Source organism: Silene latifolia, chromosome X, assembly GCF_048544455.1.
Source record: "Silene latifolia isolate original U9 population chromosome X, ASM4854445v1, whole genome shotgun sequence".
NCBI lineage: Eukaryota > Viridiplantae > Streptophyta > Magnoliopsida > Caryophyllales > Caryophyllaceae > Silene > Silene latifolia.
The window spans coordinates 326,481,434-326,506,641 of record NC_133537.1 but is presented as its reverse complement, the minus strand read 5'-3'; the positions used below and the strand labels follow the sequence as shown (position 1 = coordinate 326,506,641).

Here is a 25,208-nt window from a genome sequence, read left to right as displayed (position 1 = left end):
CCTTTCTGGAAGAACTGCATCCCGAGTACTAACTGTTGGAATATGTGTCCTCCAACATTAATGCGATCACGACTGTTGATCATGATGATCACATGTTTAAGTCTCGTTTTAAAGAATACAATTGGGAAGTAATTTTTACTGTCAACTGCACAACATATATCGGTAATGATTGGCTGACTAGAGTTTGACATTACTGTCGTACGACGGTGGTGATCAGTTGACCCCCTAGGTCATACCTATAGGGCAACACTCTTAATTGATCATTTAATTAATCGTATAACGTTACGAGTTAATTAAATTACTTGAAAATTGACGGACGATTTTGGAAGTAAAATTTACGTATCACATTGAAATTTGATTAAATGAGATACGGTCTGAGTAATTGAATTGTATCATTACTCAGATGAAATTATTGTTTAAGGAAACAATTAAATTGAATGAATTATTATAAATACAATTTATTGTGATTTATAATTGGAGAAATATTTTGGTACAAGTAATTATGAATTACTAAGTTGATTTTTGTATATGACGTATTTTTATGAATACGTTGATTTTTAACATGTTAAAATACATAACAAATTTATGTTACATATGACATGTGACATATTGACAAAATTGACAAAATAAAATGGGTTCCATTTTATTGTGTGTACCGAAAATTAGAGGAGGATTAAGCTAATTATATGTTGATTATATTAGTGGAAGGCATGATGATTGCCTACTAGACTAGCCTTGCAACCTAATGCTTATTGTAAAGAACAACACAAGCATGCATTGGCTCCCCTAAATCCCCCCCCCCCCCCCCCACCCCCCCTTCCACCCGGTTTTTGAGATGCAAAAACCATTATGGTTTTTCATCTTATTTACCTAATATTACACTAAAATGTAGTTAGTGCAAATTCATTCTTTACTCATCCAAAAACAAGAATTCTAGAGAGACAAAAAGCTCTCTTCTTCTTCTCTCCCAAAACCGAAAATATTAAGTGTTTTATAATATTTTTGGGTCTTTTTCTACAAGATTAATATTGTACAAGTAACTATAATATTAATTTTAATTAAGAATAAGCTTTGGGTATAAATCCTTGAGAGAGATCCTACACTTGGGTCTTAGTTCATCCAAAAGGGAAAGCTCAAGAACAAGAGAGAAAGGTGATCTCTCTTGTGCCCATTAAACCGAAAATCACAATGTAAGAACAATGTTTCTTCCTTATTTTGTTTTAATGTTTGCATGCATAAGATCAATCATTAATTTTATGACAAATTAAATTAAAACATATATGAATATGTAAGTATATAGATCTACTTTTCCTTCAATCGGTATCATGAGCCATGGTTGTTTGCATGCAAATCGGTTAAAAGTTTTTCCGAGTTATAAGAATAACATATAAAACTTGAATAATTTGTGTTATTATGAGATATCACGAAATTAATTTATGCATGTTAAAAATTTCTGGTCCTAAAATGTTTTTAGGATATTTTGGTTAATTTACGGATTTTTATTGTTCATATTATACAATAATAGCATTTAAATATGATTTTATGAGTAAAAATGTCATTTTCGGTCTAAAATTAGCTATACTTCGAATTTTCAGTGATTTTTGGATATGTTGTCACATATATTATTTTGAGATAACCTGTAAATTTTCATAATTTTTGGACTTGTTATGCTCGAAAAATGGATTTTTCATTATTAAATTCGGATTTAGGTTAAAAATAGGTTAATATGAGATAAATTTCGAATCTGGTCATAGAAATTTAATATGTTGTCACATGCAATTTTCCAAGATGTGTGTAAAATAATGGGCTATTGTGAAGTCTTTTTGCATGATTTATGGATTTTTGAAGAAAAATAGCATAAATAGTGACATTATTAGTGAAAAATTAATAAAACATAATCTATGACTAAGGAAAAACGTTATATGTTGCATTTTATTATCTTTTTCAGATCTAAAATTGAAAAGTTAATGAATATATTTTTTCTCATGTTTTTATGATTATTTTGTTAAAAAACCGATAAACCGCAACATTGTTTTTCCGGAAAAATGTCAAAATTTTTAACCTAAGTTTTTGAACATTATGAGTGTCATGGTATTTTTCCAGAATGTTCATGAGTTTAAAATTTCAAATTTCAAATTTATTTGAAATTTTGTGATTTATTTGAAGTTTATAGCTTATTTTTGTAATTTTTGGTCCAATAATGAACAATTTTAGAAATATGAGTTAATTATGGTCAAATAATTAGCGAAGACTAAATTTTGAGTCCTAAGAGGTTAGGGTAATTAACTTATGCTTAAATATGAATTTATGTAATTTTTGTGATTATAAAATGTTGAAATCACGTAAATCCGTAAAAACCGAGTAATATACGATATTGGCTAATTAAAGGCGATTTAGCATAAAATTGGGCATGTTCATACATATTATAATGCTGAATTTTCTTTATGATTGTCATAATTTTAATTTATGTAATTTTGAATTATGTAATTTTACTTAGTATGGCCTTAGTTTTTTTTAATTGGTATTTCCCGAAATGTATGGGAATATCGATTCGGTTGTAATTTATTGTGATCTCGTATCACCGTTTTCTAATTTAATAGATTTATTTTTATTTTAGTTACAAATGTATAATGGGAAATTATGTAATTTGTTATGTAATTTAATTTATCTCGGAGTTCCCAAAGACGGATTTCTTCAAGATGGCGACACATAAAGACGGTGTTACCTCGAGATGCGTGCCACAACCGAAGTTCAAGGGACCAATGGAGTTGGTTTCCGAATATGTAATAGTTAAATAGTTTTTCTATTTTTAGGAAAGGCCATACTAGGATTTATTTTATGCTTGCATTTTATTTATATGTCGCATGCATCGCTAAATCGCCATAACTAAAACATACATTGTCATTTTATCGAGTTTATCGACCGTGTCAATTAAAATTATCGTAGTTCACCGCTTTAGTTCACTTAAAACGTGATAGATAATAAATTGACATGACCTCTCGCTAAAACAATTAATTGAGACTTAGCCTTACCAAATAGTAGAAACCATGAAAACCTATTTCGTGAGGGAGTGCGCTCGGCCCCACTGGGGTACAAACCTTGTTACGTAGGGGAAGTGGGTGATAAATGTCTATCCAACGAATTCATATTGATAAGGGATGTATCGGCCACACCGTGCCCAAGTTAATGTGGGTTTGGATCATGGACACATTTATTCGAAATTTGGATTGAACTCAACAAAAGTTTTTGATAAGGGATGTATCGGCCCCACCGTGCCCTTGTCGGATGTGTTTTGGGCTAAAGATAAATGTTAATGTAATATTATCGACCAAGAGTTCTAAAAGTAGAATCGATTAAACGTTAATCCACCGAGTTATATTGATAAAGGATGTATCGGCCCCACCGTGCCTAAGTCGATATGAATTTGGGTCTTGGAATCATTTATCTAGTTGGGTAGAGATCACTAGAAAAATGCATAAAACTTGTTTAAATTATAATTTTTACGAGTATTATTGTTAAAACGACAATTGTTTTACTCCTTCTATCTTAGCTTGTTTTGTAGACCACTTTTTTTTCTCATAACATATGGCAACACCAACCCCTAACGCCACGCCTCTCGCTAGTTCATCATGGCTCCGATCCTTCATGGATCGATGTAAACTTGAAAAGAATGGGTCAAATTTCTCCGATTGGGATGCCCAACTCAAATTAGCCGCCCAAGGTGACGACAAGCTTCGTTACCTTACCGAGGCCTCTCCATCCGAACCTTCTTCTAGGTCGACCGCCGCCACTAGGGAAGCATATGAGGCTTACCAAAAGGAGTCCTCCGCAATGAAAAATGTCTTGATATTTGCGATGGAGGCGGATCTCCAAAGGAGAGCCTTTAAAATGGGCAATGCTAATGAGATTTACTCGAAGCTTGTGACAATGTTTTCACAAACTCCGCGGATCGTCCAATATGAGGCGGCCGCGGCATTCTTTGATCTCGACTTCAAAGAGGGCCAAAAGGTTAGCCCTCACGTGCTCAAACTTATGGAGCTTGTCGAGACCTTGAAAATTCAAAAGGTTGAAATCCCCAAAGAACTCATCGTAGATAGGATTCTACACTCCTTGTCCAAAGTCAAAGCATATGTTCAATTCCGGGTGAATTTTAACATGCAAGACAAGGATGTGTCTCTTGAAGAATTGCACAAGTTACTTGTGCAAGCCGAGAGGGACATGGGGTTAAATGTGAACCCACCAAAAGATGTGCTTAACATAAGCACTAAGAGTAAGGGGAAGTTTAAAAAGAATGCAAGGAAGGGTAAGAAGCAAACTCCCACATTCACCAAAGCTAAGACTTGTGAAGCTAGCACTTCAAAAATCAAGAAGGGTCCTCTTGATAAATACCATTATTGTAATGGTATGGGACATTGGAAAAGAAATTGTTCCAAATACCTTGGTGATATTAAGGCTGGAAAGATTACTCCAGTAGGTAAATGACTATCCTTTCTTTTATGTTTCTAATTCAACTATGGTATTATGATGCAAAGTTGTGATAATGTATCTCCCTTTTTATTGTAAAAAGGGCCTCCACCAAGCAAAGACAAAGGAAAAGAAAAGCAAGCTTAAGATACCATCAAGGAGCTAGGAATAGCTTTCATGGAGCTTCGCTTTTTTATTGTCTTGTTTTAAATTATGCTTTGGATTTTTAGAACCCTAAGTTTCCGTGTTTGACATGGAAAGGTATTTTGGATAATGGGTTGTATTTTGGATAATGGTGACTTGGTTTGCAACCCAAGTCACCCGTTTTATCATTTTATCCTTTGTTCTAAAAATTCGTATTTAATTGCTTGCTCATAAGAAACATATGATTATTAACTTAAAGTGATCTAATAGACAAATATAATGACGGGTTTCATTATATGTCCACATGCTTAAGGCTTGTGTATGATCATTTATAAAGTGATTTTGAGTCTATGAACTCTCTTAAAAGAATGTCAATCACCAAGTACACTTACAAAATCTAAAACTATTAGTCAACCTATGAGGTAATTCTCCTTATACTTCAAAATCATTATTTGTGTCTCATATGCTATCTTTGAATCTATATTGTATTTATTCTAAAGATAGAGTGGGAGAAGAATGAGGACACAACCAAGATAAGTTTGCATACTTGTGTAAATGAGATCTACTTGTGTAAATGTCTACGCAAGGAAGAAGAATGATTTGAATGGAGGTATATCTATTTATATAGTATACCCAATAGATGAGATCTATGGTCTCAAAGAGGTTCTATATGACTAAAGAGACCACGTGAAGTAATCGAAAGAAAATATTCTTAAGATAACTACGTGAGGACACCAAAAGAAAGTTTTTGGAAGAAATGACTAATGTAAAGTCTTAATAAGAGTTTTGACTAAGTTTAGACTATTTTATGATAAATTTTGACCTATAGTTTCAACCGAGATTTACTTAAGAGCCTAAATGAATCAAAATAACATTCTAGTATATATATATATACGAGATTTATGACTAGAAATTGCAAGGATTGATATACCGATATCCTCAATAGCTAAGTTAAGCATTAACCACGCAAATGTCATTTTAACCTCATTATGAAAAAAAAATGGTTAAACCTCCTTCCGAAAGGGTATTTCGAAGGACGTGTTCTAAATATTATTTATATTTAAATGATGACATTACTACACATTATTATGATATGTGTGAGTTAGAGATTAAAATCTTTTTCCATAAGGTTAAGATGTGACCACTTCAAAATAGGTATTTTGAAGGGATATGATGGGAACATATATGGTTGTATCTTAATAACTTGGCAATGCAATTTATATTTCAATTCTTGAAAAATTTCGATTGAGAAGTCAATTTTGAAATATGTGGAATTGAGTGGGAGTCAGGAAATTATCATGTGAGGACATGGAATTTAGTGGGAGCTATCATCCTTTGAATGTTTACAACTCATCACTCATTGAAGAATGACGAGCTAATACCTTCTTTCATAAAGAAGCATTTGAGTTTTCAATTCTGGATGAAAATGGACTATGATGAATCCAATTACATCAAGGGATGTTGGATTAGTATTAAGAGATACACATCGTATCAACATACACATAGGTTATTCATATGAATGAAAATGGAATTACCATTAGCAGTCATGGTCGTTCATTGAACCTTAGAACGGTTGTTCTCATGATTATTAGTGACTAATGTTTCCGCCATTAGAATAATCATGCACATGTCCAAATAATGAATCATGTGCATAAGAGTATGATGATTCATTGGTAAGCCATAAAAGAAACGTCATGAATTCTCGAGTAGAATCCAATGAGCGATTTCGGTGTTTGACGAAATGCTCAGTTATGTGTCAAGAGGTTGCACATATTGTAGAAAATCCGAGCACTTGTACGGATTTGTGAGAATCCTAAGCCTTTCAAGCTTAAAAGAGAAATAAGAAGTTTAGGAAAGATACTTAGTTAGAGAATAAGTTACTCAAAACTAATCTTTCCTAACTATGCTAGGACTTGTGTGAAGTGCTAGGCTATTCATCTTGTCAAATTGTTGTAAGACTCTACAAAACATATACCTAGTGCATTGTGTGTGGATGAGGTACTTGATCAGTACAAGTTATATCATTCATCACAAAATTCGTTTGTTATGTGATAATAGATAAAGAAGTTCTTTCAAGTTAAAGAACCGAAACCAAGGTCGGGAACCTTGATGTGTACTTGGTAAGGTTCATGCTATGAGAGAGAACATGAATGTAAAGGAAAATGCAAGTGTAAGAAGTTTGAACACATGGACACATGGCATGTTAAACTTCTATTGCAATCAATAAGTGTTTACACTTACGTTATACATCACAAGGTTGTAATATGATATTGACTACCCGAGTGTGATGTCGACATTTGTCGTTTGAGTTATTATTAACTCACCTTGTACATTGTTATATCCAAACGGGTTGTGGAGACAATTGAACCCCGTTAAAGTGAACATGGATTAACATTGTATTTGCCCATAGTTGCTTACATGAGGTGACGTCTTGAAGTGACTAAAGTGTGATGCGATTGATGGCAAGTTCAAGTGCCATAGAGTCATGTGAGATGACTAGTTGATCACATAGGCAGACTGTTAGGAACATTTTGTCGGGCCCAATAACCGCTTATAGAGTTCTGGCAAATTTATATAGCCTGGTCGTGGCGAGAGCTACTATAGTATTCGAATGAGTCTATTCTTTTGACTAAAGACTATTCACCTAAGATGGCACAGTTTCAGATTAACTTTGATTTGTGTTACTACGACCTTCGTAAATGGGGTCAAATGGGCATATTTTGGATTATGATGGTTGTGGCTAGTCGAAGGGAATGAGTGCGATAGGAATTGTCCACCCCTAGTCAGGGTTATAACAATATCTCAGGGCCACTCGAGGAGTAATGAACTGGAAATGCGTGGCCACGCTCGGAATGTATCCATGGTGGATAAATCCGGTCAATCAGTTATTCTCCAGATCGAGGAAACCACTCTCGATATGATCACTTGCAAGTACGACCTGAAAGACACCTTGCATTGAGTGGGAGATAGTAATAGGACAAGAGAATTGGTGACGCACACTTGTCGGGGACAAGTGGGAGATTGTTGGAATATGTGTCCTCCGACAATAATGCGATCACGACTGTTGATCATGATGATCACATGTTTAAGTCTCGTTTTAAAGAATACAATTGGGAAGTAATTTTTACTGTCAACTGCACAACATATATCGGTAATGATTGGCTGACTAGAGTTTGACATTACTGTCGTACGACGGTGGTGATCAGTTGACCCCCTAGGTCATACCTATAGGGCAACACTCTTAATTGATCATTTAATTAATCGTATAACGTTACGAGTTAATTAAATTACTTGAAAATTGACGGACGATTTTGGAAGTAAAATTTACGTATCACATTGAAATTTGATTAAATGAGATACGGTCTGAGTAATTGAATTGTATCATTACTCAGATGAAATTATTGTTTAAGGAAACAATTAAATTGAATGAATTATTATAAATACAATTTATTGTGATTTATAATTGGAGAAATATTTTGGTACAAGTAATTATGAATTACTCAGTTGATTTTTGTATATGACGTATTTTTATTAATACGTTGATTTTTAACATGTTAAAATACATAACAAATTTATGTTACATATGACATGTGACATATTGACAAAATTGACAAAATAAAATGGGTTCCATTTTATTGTGTGTACCGAAAATTAGAGGAGGATTATGCTAATTATATGTTGATTATATTAGTGGAAGGCATGATGATTGCCTACTAGACTAGCCTTGCAACCTAATGCTTATTGTAAAGAACAACACAAGCATGCATTGGCTCCCCTAAATCCCCCCCCCCCCCCTTCCACCCGGTTTTTGAGATGCAAAAACCATTATGGTTTTTCATCTTATTTACCTAATATTACACTAAAATGTAGTTAGTGCAAATTCATTCTTTACTCATCCAAAAACAAGAATTCTAGAGAGACAAAAAGCTCTCTTCTGGGGTTACCCCTTGGCACTTCTAGGTACTCTGTGAGTATGTATGACTCTTTGATTCTGAAGATCCAGACCAAGTTGCAGCATTGGTCAGCAAAGTCTCTTACTTATGCTGGTAAGGCTCAACTTTTGGATGCTGTTATCTTTGGCATTGAGAATTATTGGTGTTCTAGTGTTCTTTTGCCAAAGCAAGTCTTATATCAGATCAATCACTTCAGTAGGAATTTTTTCTGGGGCATTAAGGAAGGGGACAGAAAAATGCAGTTTAAAAGTTGGCATACTATTTGTGCTCCTTGGCATAAAGGTGGTTTTAATATCAAGAATGTGCAAATTTGGAATATAGCTTTATTGATCAACTGGATTTGGAAGTTCTCTAATAGTTCCAATAGTCTGTGGGTTAACTGGCATAAGAAATATGTTCTGAAAACTGATACCAATTGGTCCCTTACTTCTAAAGATCAGTTCTCCTCTAGCTTCAAAGGAATTTTGGCTGCAAGGAGTCTCTTCCTCCTCAAAACTGGTTCTCCCCAAGCAGCAGAGGCTATGTTAAACTCTTGGGTTGCAGGTGGTAAGCTCATTATCAGCAAAATTTATGAGTTTTTGCTTGATGTTCCTCAGCAAGAGGACTGGTTTTCTGTGTTCTTTCACCAAAGCATAGTTCCTAGTCATAGGGTGACTGCTCTCCTTGCTGCTCAAAGAAAGTTGGCAACAGTTGATAATCTTCAGCAAAGAGGTTTCCAACTTGCTAGCAGGTGTAGTCTTTGTAAGCAAGATTTGGACACTCACCAGCACTTGTTTTTCAGATGCCCTTTTGCTAAAGCCGTCTGGTCAGATTTGATTCAGTGGCAGCATTTAACTCTTAATCTTTTAGATTTACTTGATCTCATGCATTGGAGTTATGGTTCCCAACATGGATGGGTAGCAGCTTGGTTTCGAACTACTTTAGCTGCTGCTACTTATGGCATTTGGATTGAGAGAAATAGGCGTATCTTCTTGGCTCAAGAAAGCACAGTTCAAGCAGTGGTGAACAAAGTTAAGTATACTGTTGCCGTCCGTTTGTATATGAGTCCCAGATATTCTAAATTTGTTTCGCAACTTAGTGCTTAGTTTGTTTCTTGTTTATGCTCATTTGTTAGAGCATGGCTTTGCTTAAGTTTTGGCTTAGGCTATTTTCTAGTGTGATATCCTTGCAAAAATTACTTGTAATTTCTTTTCTTCATTGAAATGAAATGATAATCTTTTGCAAAAAAAAAAAAAAAAAAAAAAAAAAAAAAAAAAAAAAAAAAAAACTCTTCTTCTTCTCTCCCAAAACCGAAAATATTAAGTGTGGGTCTTTTTCTACAAGATTAATATTGTACTAGTAACTATAATATTAATTTTAATTAAGAATAAGCTTTGGGTATAAATTCTTGGGAGAGATCCTACACTTGGGTCTTAGTTCATCCAAAAGGGAAAGCTCAAGAACAAGAGAGAAAGGTGATCTCTCTTGTGCCCATTAAACCGAAAATCACAATGTAAGAACAATGTTTCTTCCTTATTTTGTTTTAATGTTTGCATGCATAAGATCAATCATTAATTTTATGACAAATTAAATTAAAACATATATGAATATGTAAGTATATAGATCTACTTTTCCTTCACTAACTTGAAGTCATCCAGCCAAACGGTGGTGAAGTCGAGCTCCCCTGCCCACTCACCCACTTGGACCGCGACCTTCTTAGCCACTCCTTGGACGTGTCTCGATTTCCCATTGATCGGCTTTATGCAGCTGTTAGCATCCCGCATAACTAGCCCCAGCCGATCAGCTTCCTCTTTAGTAACAAAGTTGTGGGAGGCGCCCGAGTCGATAAAGGCTCGTGCTTGCTTCCCATTCACCATCAAGTCCACGTACATGAGCCCGTTGGATTTCTTGGCGCAGGAATCTTCGTACTTCCCCATCGCGCTAATCCTTTGAAGTGAGCCCATCCGTGGTTGCTCTTCACCATCACTCGAGTTTTTGTCATACTCTTGGTGATATATAGTCGGCCAATGCCCCATCAAGACGTTCTTGAGCCCCCTTCGGCATCTTCTTGAACATGGCATTGAACTCCGCTTTGTTCGGACAATCGGCCATCTTGTAAGGACCCTTGCACACAAAACACGCGAACGGTTTCTTCGTTGTGGAAGCAGTTGAGTTTCCCGCCTTCGAAGACGAGCTTGAAGGCGAGTTTGTAGTGCTCGCCGATTGGGCTTGACTTCCTTGCGAGCGGAACCGACTGTTCCCAACTGAAATGGCGCTATTTTGTGGCCTTTGTCCATTGTACCCACTCTGTGACGCACCAGTATTCCCCGTTGGTGCCACAACTCTTGGTGCCTCTCGCTCTCTGTGAAAGTCGAGCAGGCGCTCCGCGGCCGATATGGCCGAAGACAGAATTTTGGGATTCTGCCTCATGACCTCCTGTTGTGCCCACCTCTTCAACCCGTCAATGAATTCGAATGTCCTGTCCGTCTCGGACATTTCGGTAATCTCGAGCATGCACGCTGAGAATTCCCTCACATATTCTCGGATTGATTTGGTGTGCTTGATTTCCTTCAACTTCTTCGAGCAACAAACTCCGTGTTCTCGGGGTAGAAGTGATCCTTCAAGATCTTCTTGAAATCGGCCCACGATATCACCGTAATCGTGCCCGCATCGATTTCCTTGCACCTAGCCCTCCACCACATCTTGGCATCGTCGACTAGATACATGCTTGCTGTGACAACTTCCGCGTCTTCGTCGAGCCCACTTACTCGGAAGTATTGCTCCATATCGAAGATAAAGTTATCGACCGCTTTCGAATCCCTCGCCCCATCGTAGGCACGAGGTGGAGGTGCCTTCACTTTATGGCCCCCCATAGATTTCCCGTCATTGGCCACCGCTTTCACGAGCTTGGCGCAAGTGTTCTCTAACATCTCGACCTTTCGGTGGAGATGATTGATCTCTTCCTCCCGATCATCGGGGATCGCATCACTGATCGCTTGGATACGGGTGTTCATCCCGTCCAACTTTGTCTCGAGTTCACCAATCTTCTTATACAACTCCTCGAGGCTCGCGGTCATCCGCATAACGACGCCCCGAGTTTGGGAAGCTTTGTGACACCCTTAAATAACCCGATAATTAAACGCGTAAATTCTACGGAAAAACTGGTAGGATATGTTTGTAATTGGTCCAACTATATAAAAACCTGTAATTTCAAAAAAATTTCTAAACCAATCACAACATCTCCAACATTCCCAATAGGCGGGTGTCAAAACCTGCAATTGCTAACAAACCAGTTTACATAACCACGCTAAAAACACGGGGATATAATAATACAAACCAAAATAGAAAAGGGAGACATATGTCCCTTCAAAATATATATACAATGCTAAAAGTTAAAAGGTTTACTATAAGAAAAGCCAAACTAGGTCCAAGGTTCCTTATGCTCACTAGCTCGTCCGTGACCCCAACAAAATATCAACAACCTGTCAATCGCATTTTATACAAACACGAAAGCCACAATTCAGTGGGGAGTAACTTCGAGTCCTCCCAGCCACGAATCGTCATAATTAATGTAACATGTAGTAAAACATGTAAACAATATGATAATTAATCCAATTATCAAGTATTCTAACATACAAGCCCTAAATTGACCAAACTAGACTATCATGTGAAACATATAACAAATTGTAATCCAAACTCTATCAACCATAGCCGGCTTGCATCTCACCTTCTATGATTCATAGAATCATCAAACAAGAAAGGGCAATATATCAAAGACAGGCATAAGTTCTTAGTACCGTCAATAGTCACTCTGTAACTCGAGTCTATACCACGAGGTAGGGAAGGTAATCGAACCGGTATCTTGGCTCAGCGGTTAATATTAATAAAACATGGCCAAGACACAACACAACCCTAGCCTAAAATCACAAGAGACCTAGACATGCGGATACACACCACCGCACCCAAGACCCACAGATTTTCTAAAACAAAGTGAGTACCCTAAGGAGTCCACCAAAGGGTTGGCTAGTACTTAAGCTGACCACTTACTATCAAAATAAGTAACGAGGTCATGCCCCAACTTGGATATAAATCCACTAGTCAGGAACACAAAGGCTATCAAGCAGTGAACATATACTCGTCAAAGACTATAAAGACCTATCTATGATGAAGGCCGAAATACTCACCTAGGACCTAGTCTCAGCTAGTCCCAGCTTGAATACTTTAGCCCACACCACACAAGACAAGTAAGACACCCACTTAACCATAAGAGGACAAAAAGTCCAACTTACCAACCTAAATGCTAACACTCTATCATGTGAATGGCTATATAAATGTCTATTCAGCAGATAAACCAACAAAATCCTCAATACCAATTTCCAATTCTAACAATATTAACCATATTAAAGGTTTCGGGGAATCTAGGGCCGTTTTTACAATATAAGAAACTACTTAAATTCAACTAACTACACATGTGAAATAGAGATATAATAAATGGCCTAAAGCAAGAAAAAGGCCGATTATCTAATTCATTCAACCGAATTTTTACCCGCAACCCCAGCCTGCGACAGTGCGGGTTAAATTGCGGTGACCAATCACTCAATTAATCGACATCGCATCGATCAAAGGGACTAAGGCTCGATTTTTAAGACAATCAACAAAACATTACAATTATCGCTATATAATTCATTCTGAGCCTAATCTTTACAATTTCATTTTCTAACCTATACTAACATGAGAAACTACCAAAATAAATATAATTTTTACCTTTAACATAATTTTTACTACTAATTTGATTTAATTCAAAAGTTTACCCATACATTACTTATTCTAATTATTTCATTAATGAACCTAAAATGACGAACAATGCATGGAAAACCGCGAAACAAGCAACGGGCCGACCCGGGCCAGCCATGGGCCAGCCGTGGGCCTGCCGGGCTGCTGCCGGGCCTGCTGCCGCCCCCTACACCTCTCTTTTTTTCCATTTTTGTTCATTATAACATCGTCTGAACACTAATTAATCGTTCCCAATTCAACTTTGTTAACTTAAACTAACAAAAGGCATAAATTAAGCATGCATGCATCAAATTTTAACATGTGAAAATTTCTACTCAAACCAAAAATCACAAAACATACAAAAATCAAAGCATGTGACGATTTTTCGTCGAGTAACTCGAAATATGTTACCTTAAGCTAGAAAATGAGCAATTAGTACCTTAAAACCCAAACCCTAACAACAACTAGCCGCTATCCTCGACAATATACGAGTCCCCAAACTCGTCTTCCAATTCTTCACCTAAATAAACAATAAAAACACACAAATAAGCATAAATACCGAATTTTACCCAAAATTCATCTTAAAACAACTTCAAGAAAACTGAAATTAAATTATACCAGGTTGTAGATCTCGACGAGGGGATTCCGGAAATGTAAATTTCGTGAAAATCCGATAAGAAATGAAGAAATTATGTTGATTTTAGCTTGAAAGTAAGAAAAATGGTGGTTTTGAATGTTTAGAAGGTTGAAGATGATGATGAACAAAGGAAATCAGAAAAAAAAAAAGAAAGGGGAAGGGGGTTTGGTCCGCGGGAAAGGGAGAAAGGAAAGGAGGGAGTCGGGTTTGAGTCGGGATTTTTCGAGTCGGTTTTGACTCGTTTCGATAATAATTAAAACCGTAAGTCAAATGCAAATTCCGACAAGACCAAAGTTTTTAAACACGAGATTACAAGAAAATTGAGTATTCATACGACCCATTTCCAAATTCGTTTACCCAACGTTCAAAAGAATTGTCATTTTACCCCCGATACGCCCTTATTTCGAAATAAAAAGTTTTACACGGTTTAAACTATTTTTAAACATTTCGAAACTATCAAAATAAATACTTTTCTTCAAAATATAATAAAATTATATTTCTTTGAATTATTTTTACTTTAAATACTTAAATATCAACTTTTATTTGATTAATAAATTATTTTCGAAATATATTAACGGTCCGAAATTACGGGGCGTTACAAGCTTGACGTCGATTGATTCCTCTAAGGCATCCACTCGATCCTCAATTGTTTCGCCCATTTTCTCGATCTCGATAAACAAATGCGGCGTGCAGAAACCTGTCCGAAGACCGGGCTCTGATACCAAATGTCACGGTCCGGTACTTTTGCCGGATCGTGGCGAGCACCCTTGCCCGGCTCAAGGCAAGATGCAAGCGACAAGGATCTTCGTACTAGTGAAGGATCGCTCACTAGCACGATACTCGGGTCTCGGCAACACTCGATAGGATAGCAACGAGAGCGTCAAGCACTAGTGTTTGTCAAGCACTAGACATTCGTAATCGGTCTCAGGTGTGAGTCGAGATCCTAGTGTCGATCCCACAAACACGGCTTGTTAGAAAAGTGAAGGCTAAGAGTCGTTCACAACAAAGCAACAACAAGCAACATGAAGGCACAAGGTAGGAAGCAAATTTTCATTCACTAGTACTCCCTAAAGAGGGAAATTTGATTATTACATCCTGGTAGCAGGAAACATTGAATTTACAAAGCTAGTGTAGAATAGCGATATACCTATTTATGGAAAGAAAACCTATGCTAACTATGCTAAACTAGGAAAGTATTTACTAAAAATATACAAAGGAAATGAAACTACATAAGCATGAATAAATCTAAGGGTTCGAAGTGTGCGGATCGTCACACTAAGCCTACTAAAGCGGATTACTAGCATTGTCCATACCTGCCCAATTTAAGTTAGCACACTTGTCTATGAATTTGTGGGTTTGAATGTAAAATATATTAAATTAAATTTTCGTAATAAAATTATGGTTAAAAAAGACACAAAGTATAGTAAAATACCGCAACCTTATCACATATATACTCCCTCTTAGTCGGCCTATTGTTCCATATTTCTTTTTTTCATGTTAGTCGGGTTTTGTTCCCTCTTTTCTTATTTGGAAATTTTTTGGTGATCCAAATTTAATTCCATATGGGATAGAGTATTTTGTGTAGTCCAAATTTATTTCCTTATTTTTAAGCCAAACAAAGATGAACAATAGGCAAACTAGGAGGGTGTATAAATTATAAAGCATAATTAAATAGTATACTTTCTTTGAAAATAAACTTGATTTAGTTTTTTCTTACTGTATTTCATTAATTTATTAATTTTTGTGCTCTGAAACCCTTTTTTTTCTTAATAAAATATATTTAGCGGGTCGATGAGCCTGTTCATAGACTTCGTTATTAAGTCCGTATCCGTCCACGAAAAATTAGAGCTTGATGGGGGAGGGGCTAGTGGCACGACGCTAACTTGATCAACCGTATTGAAAATGTTGAAATTGACAACCCGACAAATTACTATAGGTTACATGTCACGGTCCGGAACTTTGAGCCGGAACGTGGCGCGCACCCTTGTCTACTACACGACAAGAATGCAAGCGAGTGTGTCAAGCACTAGTGAGGGATCACTAGTGCATTCGTAATCAGTCTCGGTTGGCGTGTGTCGGGAATCCTAGTCACGATTATCAAAATTTGGCACATGAAAGCAATAAAAAGTAAGCAATACGATTATCGAAAGTAAAAAATAAGCAATATCAAGCTTAAAGATAAGCGATTTAGATTGACTAGCACCTCTTATAGAGGCAAATTTGATAGTTTGAGTCCTGTAGCAAGATACATTGATTGTGCAGAATAGCGATACGTTTTGTAAACACCTAAAAACGTATCTTAAACTAAAAACGAGACTCCAAGATTCGACACGCAGAAAGTAGTCTTGGAGTACTAAATGAAACTAAAAACTGAAATGAAAATACACGAATACAAATAAGAAATTTAAGGGCTCGAAGTGAAAGGACCGTGCGCGCAATTTCCAGGGATTATGCGGCTAAAAGTACGGCTTCTTACATTACGGGTCATCACTTTCGAGTTTCGCCCGCAATTTCTCCCAAGAAAACATCTCTCTCATAATATCGTGAGTGCGTAACTAACTACCTAATTACCGTTCTCTCATTCTCTTCATCGCATTTTCGATGTTAGGTACTCGGACTCCTCCTATTTTAGGTGGTGGGTATTAAGCTTGCGTATAATTAAAGTGCAATCAACATTCACTAACAAATACGGAGTACTCTGTTCCTTGGACCACTGAATTCAACTTTTTTCCTCAACGAAAATTAGTCCGAGTTTACAACCGGTCAATCAAATAATAATAAAAAATGAACTGGCAAATTCGAATAATCGCACACAAATTCTTGAACGTTACCGATGGCGCCATGGCATAACCAAAATTTATTGGATTAGTAATTTGGAAGACGGAAATTTTATAGATGGCGAATTACTATTCCAATAAGTTGAAATATATGAAAAACAACATACATTTCAACTATAAGCGGAACCAAAATTTATGATTTGGAAGACGGAAATTTTGTAAATGGCGAATTAGTATTGCAATAGGTCGAAATAGATGAAAAATAACATACATTTCAACTATTAGTTTCAATTATTAACGACAGTCCTTACTAACCCCTTAGGCCTTAGCGGCCTTAGTTCCGCACTTCATTCAAAGGATTAACGATGATCACCACCCATCGTCACCACCATCATAATCCCCGTCAGCAAGATCATCCTCCACCCTCTCCGCCGCCTCATCCGCTACATGATCTTCCAATGCATCGAACCCTTCTACCAATGCAAGTCCACCTAATGCCCCTGCTACCGCACCCACAGCCAATCCCGTCCCCATTCCTCCAAACTTACTCTTCTTCTTCTCCTCAACTACCACCCCCTGCCCGTACCCCGCCTGCCCATACCCGGGTTGAGCATAACCTGGCTGCCCATACCCGCCTTGAGCATAGCCCGGCTGCCCGTACCCAGGTTGAGCATAACCTGGCTGCCCGTATCCAGGCTGAGCATACCCCGGCTGCGCATACCCTGGCTGACCGTAACTCGGCTGCCCATACGGGTATCCAGCCGGGGGCGCTGCGTAAGGTGGGGCTGATCCGTATCCAGTATCCCTGGTCACACCAGGCGGAGGCGGTGCGTACGATGATGGAGCTGTTCCGTATCCAGTATCCCGGGTTACACCGTATGGCGGTGCGCGGTACGGGTCAGGGGCTTGGTACCGCGGCTCACGGACTGTGACTTCTACCTCCAGCTTACCGTGGGGCCTACCTGCATTGACACGTAACCAGAATTTATAATTAGATTATTTTTTGGGTCTACCAACAAACGTAACACTTTCCGGTCCGACTCATTTAATAGTTTACATTTACTTTATTTTCATATCACAAAATAAAGTAAATGTAAATTATAGGTTGAGACTAGGGAATCAATATATACGGAGAAAAACGAAAAACATTAGAATAAAAACTTTAACAAAGTATTCGGGATGATCGCTCTTGCTAGCCCTGTTAATTTCGCTATTGCGTACCTGAAGGGCGTTTGAGTTTGAGGGAGCGAGAGAAACGGCTACCAAACCCGGCTTCATCAACAACTTCGCGAAGAGGGAGCTTAGCCGATCCAATAAGCGGCTTAGTATCCGATTCGGCGTAGGCGTGGACGACGTCGATATAAAGTGTAGCATCATGGATCGGACGATCAAGAGGGATGGTTAAAGTCTGATCCCACCTTGGACAAGTATCACCTTCTTCGTCGACTCGAGTCGAAACTTTTCGTTCCGAGTCGACCCATGCTACGGCGTAAGGCTTATTCGGGCCGTGGCGCCAATTGACGTTTTTAAGGTCTTTGGCTGAGGTTATGGTTACTTCTACCTCGTACCTTGATGCCATCGAAGGGTAGTTTCGGTAGTTTTTATGAAAGGAGGATTTGATTTTGTGGAGTGGTTGGTATTCTGGAGTCTAGAGTTGTCTATTGTTGTATTTATAGTTACAAATTTTGTTGTTGTTTCCCGGAAATACCCTTTTGTGTAAATTACGTGTTTCAAGGGGAATTTCCCAATTTGCCCCTACTTGTTTTGGGTAAAGGAGTAAAGGCGGTTTTTGTTTAAGAGCATAAACATCAATTCAGGGGATAATGTGATAACTAAAACTGATCTATTTTGTGGTGATTTAGTTTAGAAGGTGGATTTTTAGACGATCTTAATAATGAGCTGATTTTAGTCGTTTCCAGGAAGATATGTTTTGAAAGTGATTTGTGTGCATTGGACGGACCTACCCTTCGGGTATACGGGATACTCGGATACTGAAATCTTGTCTATGTTGCGTACTCCGTATTTTTTATCTTAAAAATTGTTAAAAATGAATACTTTTAATATAATAACAATTTAATTTTTTTTATAGGGATAATGAAAATGAAATTTTCTAGGTCCGTCATTGGTTGTGAGCCGATCGTAATCGAGTCATTTAATATAGTTTTGCGCACCAAAGATGACCAATCAGAGGATAAAGGAAATAAGACCAAGGAGGTGGGCTGAGGGTAGGACTGTGGATTGCTTAGGAAGGTTCAATAATCAAATGGAAGATTCTACGACCAAAATGTAATTATTTGATCGTTTTGTGTGGAACGCGTATAGAAAAATGCAACATGCAAAAGTAGGGAAAAGTGTTCAATGGGCAAAGGATAAATCAATATCAAGAGATAAGAGTCGCAATTCTAGAGAAAGGGACCAAAAGCATCTTCTAATTCTCATTCAAGACGGATACTATCCGTCACAAACTGAAGACGGATACTGTCCTTCTCATAAAATGCAAATGGATAGTGCAAGTAGGGAAAATGGATACCTCCCCTTGTCCACCCACTTGCATTTTGTGAGAGGACCACTATCCGTCTTCAGCTTGTGACGAATAGTGGTCGTCTTCAATGAGACGCACCGAGTTTTGTAATCACAAATTATACTATACGACCATTAGTGAGACGATAAAAAATGTATTTATTGATAAAAAAATTACCAGTTTATTTTAAAAAAAGTAATCACATTACAACGGTCATTCAATTTTTATTGATCGAAGTGACAAAATTTTAACATAAAATAGTGTCTTTTTATCATGATCATTTTTTCTCCAATGTACCACGCAATGGTGCCACTGAGTGATACTCCGGTATGTCAAAATCTTCTGCCTAATAATTTGGTAGCATATAATAAAATTTTGAGCTCAAAATTGCGGGACGTATTGTCAATTCACAATGAACATAAATAAGGTAGTTATACTATGAAGTTGGTACAGATGGCAAGAGTTTCGGAGCACCATTTATTAAAATTCTTTTCGGTTTGTCGAAACCAGTTAATATTGGGCCAGATAACTGTTTTATCCAGTTATGGCGTGCAAGTACCAAAAAAAAAAAATACATACGATCTGATTTTTATACGACGACTTCACAAATTCACAACGGAAGTCAGCGTCTGATGGATCTTCAAAACATTAATATTAGGCTCATCACTCGTGTACACCAGTTTCTAAAGAGTTACTAAAATGGAAGTCGCAAGAAAAATAATCAGCAGTCATCAGCAGATGACCCTTATGTACGAGGACTAGGAGTAAATCAACACAAGGTAACAAACAACGCGTCATCCAGGCTCCCTACCACATCATAAAGAATACCTTAGAAACACTAGAGTAATGCCGTACAAGAATAACCAGGAGTCCGGGATATGGGAACAGAATCCCTTCAAGGCTGAAGATAACGAGGGGCACAGAGAGGCTACAGAAATCGGTACATTTGCATTCTCTAAGTGTGAACATTATGTTAAAAAAGATGGATATGATCAAATGAACAACCAGCTTCTTTCTCTATTAACATGGCTGACTTCCAGTGTCAAAAGGTCATCAGCAGATCAACAGACTCAAAAGGAAGCTAAAAAAACACGATAAAACGACAGCTTATGGGTGTGATGCGACAATTCACCTGACACTGATAGTCTGCAAAAAGAATGTCCTTACCTTCAAGTTTGTACGCTCCTCCGAAAAGAATCAACTCCTTCAATGCTCGCGAGAATATCAACAGGGACTAAATTCATCATTTCCGTGCTTGAAATGGTATCATGCCAAAGTCGATTTCATAGTACTAACTAATTTACGTGTTCCAAATCATAGCTTAGGGCTTACTTTCCCATCTCCCCTGCGGCAGCTGAAATTCATTCAATGAAACATCTCAAATATGTTCACAGATTAAGTTAACTGAGGGGTAGCGGAAGCAAAATTATCACCTTCAGTCTGACTTTCAGATTCGGCCTTGCTTTCTGGTGACGAGGGTATGTTATCCTCCTGCGAAGCTGCATATCCCAAAATTTAACCAACAACTTTTTTACCATTTTCTGTTAATACTGTATTTATTTTAAGGGATGCCGGACAAAGATTCATTATTCATCAGCTTTTGAATATGATAAAATAAAGCAAAATGGTTCACCCAACTCTCTATGCTTCTTGTATGGTGATGTGGTAGAGTGTGGAAGCATTTTGCGACACAATTTTCATTATGGCCAACTCTTTATGTTTTTAACTCAGCAGTGACTGCATAGATCCTAACCCCTACCCTGCCCAAAGCAGCCATTGAGACACTTGAGAGTGATGTTATTGTTGTTTATCTTCGGGCACGGCAGAAGGGTTTTTGAGTTTTGACAATCTAGCCTTGAGACTAGTGTGGAGAAAACAGACCTTGAGGTTGACTTTCAGGTTCCAATGGGCTTTCGGGTGGAGAGGATGCGATATTCGGCTGCGTATCAGACTGGCTCATGGGATCAATCTGATTGTCTTGTAGTGATGGCATTACATCCGGCTGAACAGCTGCAGATGCTTTCAGCTGCTCCTCAGTGATCTTTAGGTACTCCTCACTTGTATATGCTTTGCTAGTTGGAGTGCCATCTGCAGCATTAAAGTGGACGATAGGACCAGTTAAGAAGACGAACATACATATCCGACTTATTTGCCTACTGAAATTTGTTTATTTTTCCTAAAGCTTTACTCCCTCCGTCACGGTCAATTGTTGTCCTTTGGTTTTGGCACAAAGACCCAGGAAAGAGGAGGGGCCAATTATTAAATGACAAGTGGACCAAATTGAGTGTGTATGATCAAATTGCTCATCCAGTTCATTCTTAAAATATAAAGGACAACAATTGACTGAGACACCCCAAAATGGAATAACACTACAAATGCCCGGGACAGAGGGAGTACTAGTTTACTGAACTCTGATAAAGTTGAGTAAAAATGAGCAGGCAAACAGTACCACCTAAAATTGTGTACTAAATCAACCATCCACAAAGGTAAGCATGTCAAGGGAATACAATATCGTGTTTACCAGAGGTTGACGACTACATAGTTTGCGTTCTTCCTGAACTCATCAAAGCTCAAGCTGATGTCAAATAAATTAGCAACCAATAACTAATTCTTCAAGAGTTGTGAAATTATGAACATAAATTGTTGACAAAAATACTACTGTGTTCTTCCGTGTGCGTTTGGCAAAGCCCATTTTATGAGTAAGATAGTACAAGACGTATGAGAGCACGTCTATGAGCTAGGCTTAGATTTCAGGATGGAACCACCTTTGGGCTTATGAAATGGAGCTTCTCCGCCCTAATGAGTATGTCCCAAACACTTCTAACTTTTAAGTGTGATTTCACTAGTCTACCGTCCCAGCTGTTTTTAAGTTTTAACATAAAAATATTCCTTCTCCGTCAGGTTTAAAAACTATAACGGAATGATAATACTCAAAAGGGTACAGTAATCTAACAGAATGACAAATATTAAATTCTCATAAAGCCAGTACACTAACTTGGGTCAGCCACCGGCACATTTTCAAAATCCTCCACTGGCATGGGTTTTGGAGGGGTGGCTGATTGATATGGGTTTCTCATTGCCCGTGGATCATCATCCAGACCAATCTCCCTCTCCAGTGTGCTTTTGAATTCCTTAGAAACATCCTGCATTACAGTAGGTAAACAAAAATAAATCGTCAGTCAGGACTCTGGAGAAATAATTAGAAAACCTGGATTGAAGTTAAGAAATTAACCTGAAGCTCCCTGATGGTAGGCTGAAATGCACGCAAGGTTTTACCTAAATTTTTAGCAACCTGCATTAACCATAGTAAATTGTCACAACCTATTACAAAAGGAAAGCCTATCAAGGGTAAGTGAACACACATATGAAGACATACATGGACATTTGGGACCGCTATACGGTAGATTGACTTCTGTAACTTACTAACGAAATCTATGTACGGCTTTTACTCAAAAATCATAGCAGCACAAGGCTCAAAAAGACTACCGTATACTCGCACTAGTCACATAAGTCAAAGGATGATAAAAACAGCCTTACAGGAACTTATGTGAGTCTGGCTTACACGTGAGACCAATCCATTCAGCCTATAACTTTAAATGAGGAATACATGAAGGGATTGGGTTGGTCTCACATAGTCACATGTGAGACATCTCGTTCAAGACACGCTGAAGAATCTAGCCAAGTGGAGGTCCAATAGTTGATCAACTGTAAAGATCAAGAGGGGTGTTTTAAATACATGGGAGCCAGACAGCTAGCATACAAAATTTAGCAGCAGTTTCCGAACTATTGTCCATGGAGGGTGTTTTGACAACAAATGACGAACTAGAGCAGTGCTGAGCCGGAGTGCTGGACAAGGGTGAGCTGTTCCAGGATGATGTAGCTCTGGAAGAATTGTCGATGCGACAGTAGGAAAGTTGTCAAAAGTGGCTATTGGAACGAGGTAATGATTGGGCATATCGGTACAAGGATCAACTTTGAAGTAGCAAGTACGGATTCCATGAATATGCTACCAGTGGCACGAGTCTCTAACTGATTGATGTCAAAGTCAAATGTACAGCTGTTTCAAAACCAATTCCCAACTCTCTTATTAAGCTGTACTACGACTTACGAGAAAATAGTTTCTGAAAAAAGGAAGAAAGTTAACACCATTCCTCATTGTCAGCCTGATTACTAAAATACTAAACACTGCACTTAATTGTCAAGCAGTATTACGGAATACTTTTCTTCATTCTTTTACAATCTATTCGCTCCAATTCCGACATTACTTATTTTCTCAACTCTAAGAAAGTTCTCTTCTTGCTAATTTGGGCCTTTTCTTGATCTAATTAACTCGTTTTTTTATTACTGAAATAAGTTGTTTGGGTTAAAGTAAATAACTAATAACTCTCCTAAAGATTGTCAATGTTCACTATTACACACGATTATACTCCTTTAGTTCTACAGTCATTTGGTTGAGAACAATCACCTAGCTCATACTCGATCTAGCTCCAACTTACAGAAACACACATTCAACTTACAATTTCAAACACAACACTTGCAGCAAGACAGCATTTAAGAATATAAACAACATCGGAGCTTTAATCGCAAAATGATTGGGGCCGACTAACAGAACATAATGATTTGTAATCAGGTAAACCGAAGAAATAAGTGAGCAACAAACCTCAGCAAGGCCTTTAGGACCAAAAACCAATAAAGCAACAACCCCAATCACCAAAGCTTCAGGAGCTCCAACTCCAAATAAAGAAGCATATACACCCTTCCCTCTACATTTGGCCCTCCTTCCTACATCAAATCAATTCATTAGCTCAAAAAAAAAAAATACTAACTTTGATCAAAAAACATAATTAAATCCAAATATCCAATACGTCGTATGCTATTTAAAAAAAAAAAAAAAAAAAAAATCAAACACCCAAAAGAGGAAAAATACCATTTTTATGAGATTTTGGAGAAATTGAGATGCCCATATACCTCAAACCATTCCAAGGAGTAAAATAGGAAGAACCCAATTGAGATAACCTTGAGGAAAGTGGGAAATTGAAGGTTTTAAGATGTGTAGAAGAGCATGAACATATAGAGAGTGAAAACATGGCTGTTTTTTCAAGTTTTACAGGTGATGCAATACCAAATGAGACAGTGCAAAGTGCAGTAGAAGACATTAGTTGAAGTTCTTGTAATTGTAGATGTTGGAAGTTTTTGTGGTTGTTACTTAAAAGCTTTAGAATTCATGGATTTTGTCCATTTGTTGATGGGCAAGAAACAATTGAGATTTGAGAAAGAGTAGAAACTAGAGAGGGGTGATGGACAGGAATCGGGGAAGAACAGGTTGGGCTGGGTCACTTGGATGAGATTGTTGTTCGACTCACTAGCCTGAATTTAAGGGCTGATCGATGCTCTCTAAAAAAGCCCACTTCATTAGTCGCCGACGAATCAATCAATCAATCAATCAATCAATCAATCAATCAATACTATATATTAATTCCAGAAACCAAGGGACTTCAATGTAATTAAATAAAGTTATACAAATTAATTATACTATATAGTTTTAAATCAATATCACTGTGTGATGGACCCGAATAAGGGATCTCCATGCAAATATTATATAGTTTGGGTTAAAATTAAATTATATAGAAGTTTGGTAATTTTCCTAAACATGGTCAATTTCCATAAAATAAAATAAAATAATTAATTAAGATGGTCAAATTCCTTAAAATAAAATGATTAATTAAGATGGTCAATTTCAAGGAGACTAAAAGAAAGAAGATGCCTGGTAATTTTCCTAAATATTTATAGAAGACTAGAAGATGGTCAATTTCCTTAAAATAAAATAATTATTTAGTATAAACATGCACACTTATAGTATTAATTATTATCATTATAAAATTATATATTAAATTTAAAATCAATGCAATTTTATTAAACTTTATAGTTTATTTTTGTTCCGGGTGTAATTCCAGAGCAAG

The 25,208-nt window shown here is 37.3% G+C and overlaps 3 protein-coding genes across 3 annotated transcripts; 1 reads left to right on the top strand and 2 right to left on the bottom strand.

Annotated features, from left to right (window-relative positions):
- Positions 1-8,581: 8,581 nt before the first annotated feature.
- LOC141620773 (uncharacterized) lies at positions 8,582-9,646 on the top strand. The gene has a single exon (XM_074437558.1). The coding sequence runs from the start codon at positions 8,582-8,584 to the stop codon at positions 9,644-9,646; it is 1,065 nt and encodes a 354-aa protein (XP_074293659.1).
- A 7,295-nt stretch (positions 9,647-16,941) lies between these two features.
- On the bottom strand, positions 16,942-18,389 carry LOC141618294 (uncharacterized). The gene is made up of 2 exons (XM_074435389.1): positions 17,949-18,389; positions 16,942-17,689 (listed from the first exon to the last, which is right to left on the bottom strand). The coding sequence occupies exons 1-2, from the start codon at positions 18,304-18,306 to the stop codon at positions 17,097-17,099; spliced, it is 951 nt and encodes a 316-aa protein (XP_074291490.1). The 5' UTR covers positions 18,307-18,389; the 3' UTR covers positions 16,942-17,096.
- A 1,848-nt stretch (positions 18,390-20,237) lies between these two features.
- Positions 20,238-24,591, bottom strand: LOC141618293 (sec-independent protein translocase protein TATB, chloroplastic-like). Its single transcript, XM_074435388.1, has 7 exons — positions 24,176-24,591; positions 23,909-24,030; positions 22,481-22,540; positions 22,244-22,391; positions 21,130-21,336; positions 20,682-20,747; positions 20,238-20,602 (listed from the first exon to the last, which is right to left on the bottom strand). Exons 1-7 carry the CDS (start codon positions 24,402-24,404, stop codon positions 20,577-20,579), a joined length of 858 nt encoding a protein of 285 aa, XP_074291489.1. The 5' UTR covers positions 24,405-24,591; the 3' UTR covers positions 20,238-20,576.
- Positions 24,592-25,208: the final 617 nt, after the last annotated feature.